A 6,081-nucleotide genomic window follows, 5' to 3' on the forward strand; every position below is an offset into this window, starting at 1 on the left:
GAGACAATTCTAGAAGCTTGACTTTTTATTTTATTTAATCTTGAAATTAGGAATGCGTTTATAATCGTGGACAAAAATTCGTCAGAAGGACAAAGATTGTTTTATAATTTGACAACAGATTGCTACGTATTATCAAATTATCACGTTTGTGACAAAGTGCTTTTTCGCTCGATAGTGGAAAAAACTGTATGTTACTGTCAGTGCCATGCCGCTTCGATCATCGAATGTTTCGTCGAGGGACTTTAATACTTTTTCAGAACCGGTTAGTTTCTTTTCCGAAAGAATATCGCAGTGATTTTATAACGCAGGGATAACTGCTTGGAGAGATATACATATAGTACATATACCATATCATCTCATATGATTACATAGAGGATATGAATGAAATCGTCGATTGAGGTAGAACGTTTAAATTATACCTAGTCGCATATGCAAGTTTTTCTGTTATGGAGAATGATACACTGAAAAAAATAAAACGTTAATTTTAACTTATAGTGGTGTAGTGGACTTTCTGAGCATGCAAAAATGTTAATTTTAACATTTTTGCATGTCTTAGAAAGTCCACTATATCACTATAAGTTAAAATTAACATTTTATTTTTTACAGTGTACCGGTTCAATGATATATCATTTCTGCTTGCAGTAAAATAATCTCGTTGGATGTTAACCATTCTGCATTCTGCACTAGAAAAAGTCTGGTTACATTGGAATTCTGATTGAAAGTAGACAAATTAAAATTTTCTGATTAAATCTATTATAATTCTAGTTGAGATAACCAGAATTCTGATTGATATGATTAAAATTTTCTAATTCATTCATTTTTAATCAGAAATTTTTTTCTGTGTACATTCGGCTAAATACAATTTGAATGCGATAGTGAAATAAGGTGTTTGTGTACCGACAGACTACTTATAGATTTCCGTGAATTCCTGTGGTTACACAATTTAGTAAAAAGAAAGAAACAGGACGTGAACTACGTGTATTGGGGGGAATATAAATGGATCTAATACTTTTGATGAGTCAAAATTGAATGTTCGCGCTTCGCTTATCTTGGATTGTCGTTTGCGCTTGTCGCTCACAGACGCTACTTGTAAAACTGGCGTTAAATAAATGAATTCTAGACTAAATGCGTGTCTTCCTAAAGCGGCGTAATTAGTTCCGCACATCTACTCCAAAATCGATATATACTTCATACTAAATCGCATATACTTCATCACTTGCCAGTTAATTGTTTATTGCCCGCCGAACTCAATGTGAATCATTTTGAACGCCTTTATTTTAATAATTTAAATAAAATGTATTAGGATAATATTTCTTCGTCTAAATAAACTTTATCTTTTTCAAAATTGAGAAATCTTTTGCCTTTATTTTAATAATATTTTCACTATTAGAAGAACTCTTACAATTTTTCGATTAAAATACCGATATAGAAAAATCAATTGAAGCTTTTTAAATTTTCTAATTTTTTTGTACAATATTCTTGAGCTGTTAAAAAATTTTGAACGAGAAATGAATAAAACAGCGCTTTTTGAGAAGCAACTCTCCTAAAAAAAAGTAATAATAATAATTTTCATATCAGCTGCTTTATATTATTTGCGTGAGACAAATCATATTTAAAAATGGCGATGTTTGAATATCAAGTCTTCTCTAACAACGATATGTGTTCATATAAAAATAAGGATCTGTATAAGTCACATTAGACCTCGAAATGCAAAACAGCGATAATACCCGCGCGTGACAAAACATTCATTAAATATGCGCGTGTGATATTTCTGTTGTCAGGAGGATCGTCGTCGTACAGGAATATACGTGGCGGGTGGAACGGCTCTCGCATTTACGTTGCTTGGACTGCATCATCTATTTCTACGGAGTACGTCCTCTATAGCGGGGGTGTGCGTACCCGCTATCATAATGGCATCGTACATAATTTGGGTGCTGTATTCTGCTCGCAGAGATAGACGAAAGGTAATTACCAGATTCGCACTGTTGTCATTATATTGCATGCTTTTATCGCTTTCCGAACGATACGTTACAGCGAGCGAATTTGCGATATTGTGAGATTAACGTGTGAGAAGACCATAAATTATGTCGAGATACGTTTTCGATAAATGCCGACGAGACATATACGAACAATTGCGCTTCATTAAAAATGCGATTGGTATTGAAAATTAATAGTTACAATTTACTATTACGTGGTTGTCATTTTCCAAATTTTCGTTCATTTTTGTTAGGGGAAAGTGGGTGAATTGTACGCACTTAAGGGAAATTTATTGTCCTGGAATTCCAAGTTCAAAGCGATAAGTATGGAAATAGAAACTATAAACATTCTTCTACCATTACGTATCCTCATATTGAACAAATGTTCATTCAATAAGGTTGTATTTAGCGAAAAGGAAAAAACGGAAAAGCGAAAAAATTTCTCGCGCGTCGGGTAATTGTGCGCAAAGCAAAAGTCGTAGGAAATGAATGAATTATGGAATATTGATAAAGAAATCAGAAAATATATTTATTATATTGCAATACAAATATATATTAAATATATATTATATATATATTAAGCAAAAATACAAAACTAATATAATAATAATAATAATGCTTTGGCAAGATAAAAAAAATGGCAAAGTAAAATAATAATACAAAGAAAAAACGAAAAAATTAGTGCTAGTCATATAATATATGAAAGATATGTCATTGTGCGCATTTCAAAACGCTTGTGCACAGTTGCTCGTTGCGATCTGACTCGATATGAAATACGATTACTTCAACATTTCTTAACCAAACTTAATAAATAACAGCTAAAAAAATGCACATAATAACATATTTTAACAACGTATGCAACTTTAAACAAACAAATTAAAAATACGGACTTACCACCTTATTTTCTGAATGTTAAAATAACAAGGAAAGATGTGATTTCACTTTTTTGTATTTCTCTGGGTAGCAACATATTTATGTCGTATCTCTGGTAGTTATATCTTAAGAGGACGATCTCCTACGTAAAAATTTCACCATAGTGATGTCGTCATCTATTTAAAAAGTACCAAATCAGGATGCGCACAGTTCCCCCACTTTTCCCTACTTTTTACTTTTATCCATTTCTTCATGGTAATGGAGTCCCTAAATAAAATTAAAAAACAGTAATTCACCGTGAAAGAAAGTAATTTTTACACACAACTCGCGAAAAGATGTTTCGTCAATCGCAAATCAAAATTGCAAAATAATGAGATTCTCGATTGAATATCGCCGATTTCGCGAGATTGTGTCTAGAATGAGTGCTTTTTATTTAGCGACAAGTCAACATAAATATCGTTCTATTTTTCTTGACATTTAGACAGTAACAATGAATGACATTTGTGTCAACTTGTGTCATCAAATAAAAAACCCAGTGGGCAATGAGGCAAAGTAAATGTCGCATGAAAAAAGTTTGCAAAATTCGCTTGCCTCCTGTTGCAATACTAAAAGTTTTAAAACAGCTCCCGGTATAACAACAATTAAACTATAAAATTACAATATTTACTTTACTATAAAAAATATAGCACACAATTTGGTGCATTGTTTTACCATCTCTTAACCTTTTATTGATATATTGCAGCGCTTTCTTTCGTTGCGCCACTTTTTTCTTTAAAACTATATTTTACTATCTCTACGTTTTTTCATGAAATGTAATTAATTTAACGGATATAAAGTGGCGCACTGCGCAGGACTATTTATTACTTTTTATTTGATGAGTCAGTTGTGTACCGTAATAACAGATATTTTTTATACAGCTTACATTCGTTGGAAATCTATTTTTACAGAAGTTTTATACAAATTATATGCAGCATATAAATATATTTACATGTTATTTATATCAGCATATTTGTCATAGAAAAATAATGTTAATGTTATAAAAAAGGTATTCAAATTTTAATTGATATAAATATAACTCATAAAAAATGTCATAACTTTAATTCCATTTGCTTTAATAAAGATATAGCCTAATCATTTAGAATATATTATGTAATATTAAATTAAAGAAAATGTTAAGAATAAATGGAATAAAACGAAAGATATGAAATTCAGATCTTCTTCTATAGAATTTTAGAGAACTTCGATGAATCTAAAGCAGCCTTGGTCAATGCCGTATGAAATGTTTCCTCGTAAGATTCCATAAACAATCGTACGCTCTGAGCAACGGAACGAAAATACCTGCAGTCGTATTTGCCTTTCTGCGACGGCAACCGGATACAAATTCAAATAGACCGGAACAGTTCCAGACGCGCGCATTACGCTGTCGGACATCAGAATTAGTATTCGTATTGACGAGGAAAGATCAATCCTCTAATGAAGCAAAAGCGAGTGAATAGGATCGTCAATCCTATTATGCATAACGTCAATTAAAAACGAAATCACGGGTAATACGCAAATCTGATAGAAATAGAGCATTCGTTTGTCGACACAATTTATTTGTAATCCATCAAATAACTTTTTTTGCGCTCTTTCAATTTTATTTATTCATGTTTGGCCATTTGGTATATAATGCTGATACAGCAGTGATAGTGCATAATGAAATAGAGAGAGAGAGAGAGATGGCCAATTAAATAGATGCGAAACCAGCTCGATATCAGGTTGTCTCCAGATCGAACATTGCGCTGATTCGATCACTTTCTGTCAATCATCGATGCAATTCGCAATGCAATTGCTACAAACGAGCGTACGCAGTGGAGATAGATGCCGCTAGGCCGGAAGTAAATCTGTCGATATCTCTCGGCATGGTGATGATTCTGTTCTTCCTCATATCTGGAGACGCGGTAGTGTCTCGGCGCTATCGAGAAAGACCACGAAATGTCTATTAAGAGCGTGAATTTTAAATTATTCGCGAAACTTCGGAAATCGCAAAGACAATAATTAATCTACGACGTTAGGATATTTCAAATGACATAGCGATTAATTTAAATGGATATATTGTGATCAAACAATCAAATTCGCAGAGAAAACTTTGATTTTTTTATAATGCATTTTCAGAATCTATCTAAATCAATACTATCTGTTTAAGAGTAGAATATCTGTTTGCATGCATATATTTTATTTTGCACTTTATATTGAAGCACACGATAATTGCAAATACAATATACGCAATCGACGAACACCTGGATCTGCCCAACACATTATGCAGATTTTATTAATCATGCGTGATAAATTTTATATTGTTTCTAATTTTTTTATAGGACGCGTACATAATTACTATGCCGTATGATTATGATGACAAGCAGCATACGGTAAACACGCGTTTGTACCGAGCCGTTATTCACAATGTAACTTTCATACGAATTTTATCGTATCAGTCACAGACGCAATAACTTTCCTTGCAGTTTGAGTTATATAACTTGAGGTAAATGAAAGAATTAATCGAGCTGATATCCGTATTCATGAAAGATAAATCACATCTATTTGTCAGCTGGAAAACTCAAGTAATAGCTTTTAAAAAATTAAAATTAGCATTTTTTAAAACTATGCACGCGCGATATATTCACGAAAATTTATTTAAGTTTATTTTAATGTCGATTCTATTTTTGTATAAAATGTCAATTATAAATACATTAATAAATTTGCGCGTCAAATGTCGCAAACAGGTGTTTACAACTGTATATGTACATGACACTATATGATTAAATACATGCAGAACTAGGATAGAATTAAAGGAATGAACGAAATTACATCGTGCGATTCGCGTGTTTACATAATCTTGTTTATTATTTTGTTGATTACTCCATAGCATTAACGCGCCTTGAACTGCTTTTGTCTATTATTGCAATTGTAGGAACACTTTTAATAAAAAATAACTATTATTTTGCATAATTACATTTTATCAAATAAAATGTTATATTAAATAAAGACACACATATATATATATATATATAATTAATATACAGGGTAAGTCATTTTAATCTATGGATCCGAATATCTTCCAAATTACGGTATCTACAAAAAAATGGTTTAGATAAAAGTTGACCAGGACAGAGGGGATCATTTAATTGTACCATTAGTTTTGACCTTGAGGTCAATTTTGAAGGTCATTTCAATGTCACGATGGTTTTTTTAA

General features: G+C 31.9%; 1 protein-coding gene across 1 annotated transcript in view; it reads left to right on the forward strand.

The window, feature by feature from the left end:
• The first annotated feature begins 205 nt into the window (after positions 1–205).
• Positions 206–6,081, forward strand: part of LOC108731851 (uncharacterized) — a 6,505-nt gene continuing 629 nt past the window's right edge. The window contains exons 1-2 of the mRNA XM_018462374.1: positions 206–262; positions 1,782–1,964. Of these exons, the coding sequence (XP_018317876.1) occupies positions 206–262; positions 1,782–1,964 (240 nt within the window). The remainder of the gene's footprint in view (positions 263–1,781; positions 1,965–6,081) is intronic.

The sequence above is a fragment of the Mycetomoellerius zeteki genome, unplaced genomic scaffold, assembly GCF_001594055.1.
Source record: "Mycetomoellerius zeteki isolate Tzet28-1 unplaced genomic scaffold, Tzet1.0 scaffold140, whole genome shotgun sequence".
Lineage (NCBI taxonomy): Eukaryota > Metazoa > Arthropoda > Insecta > Hymenoptera > Formicidae > Mycetomoellerius > Mycetomoellerius zeteki.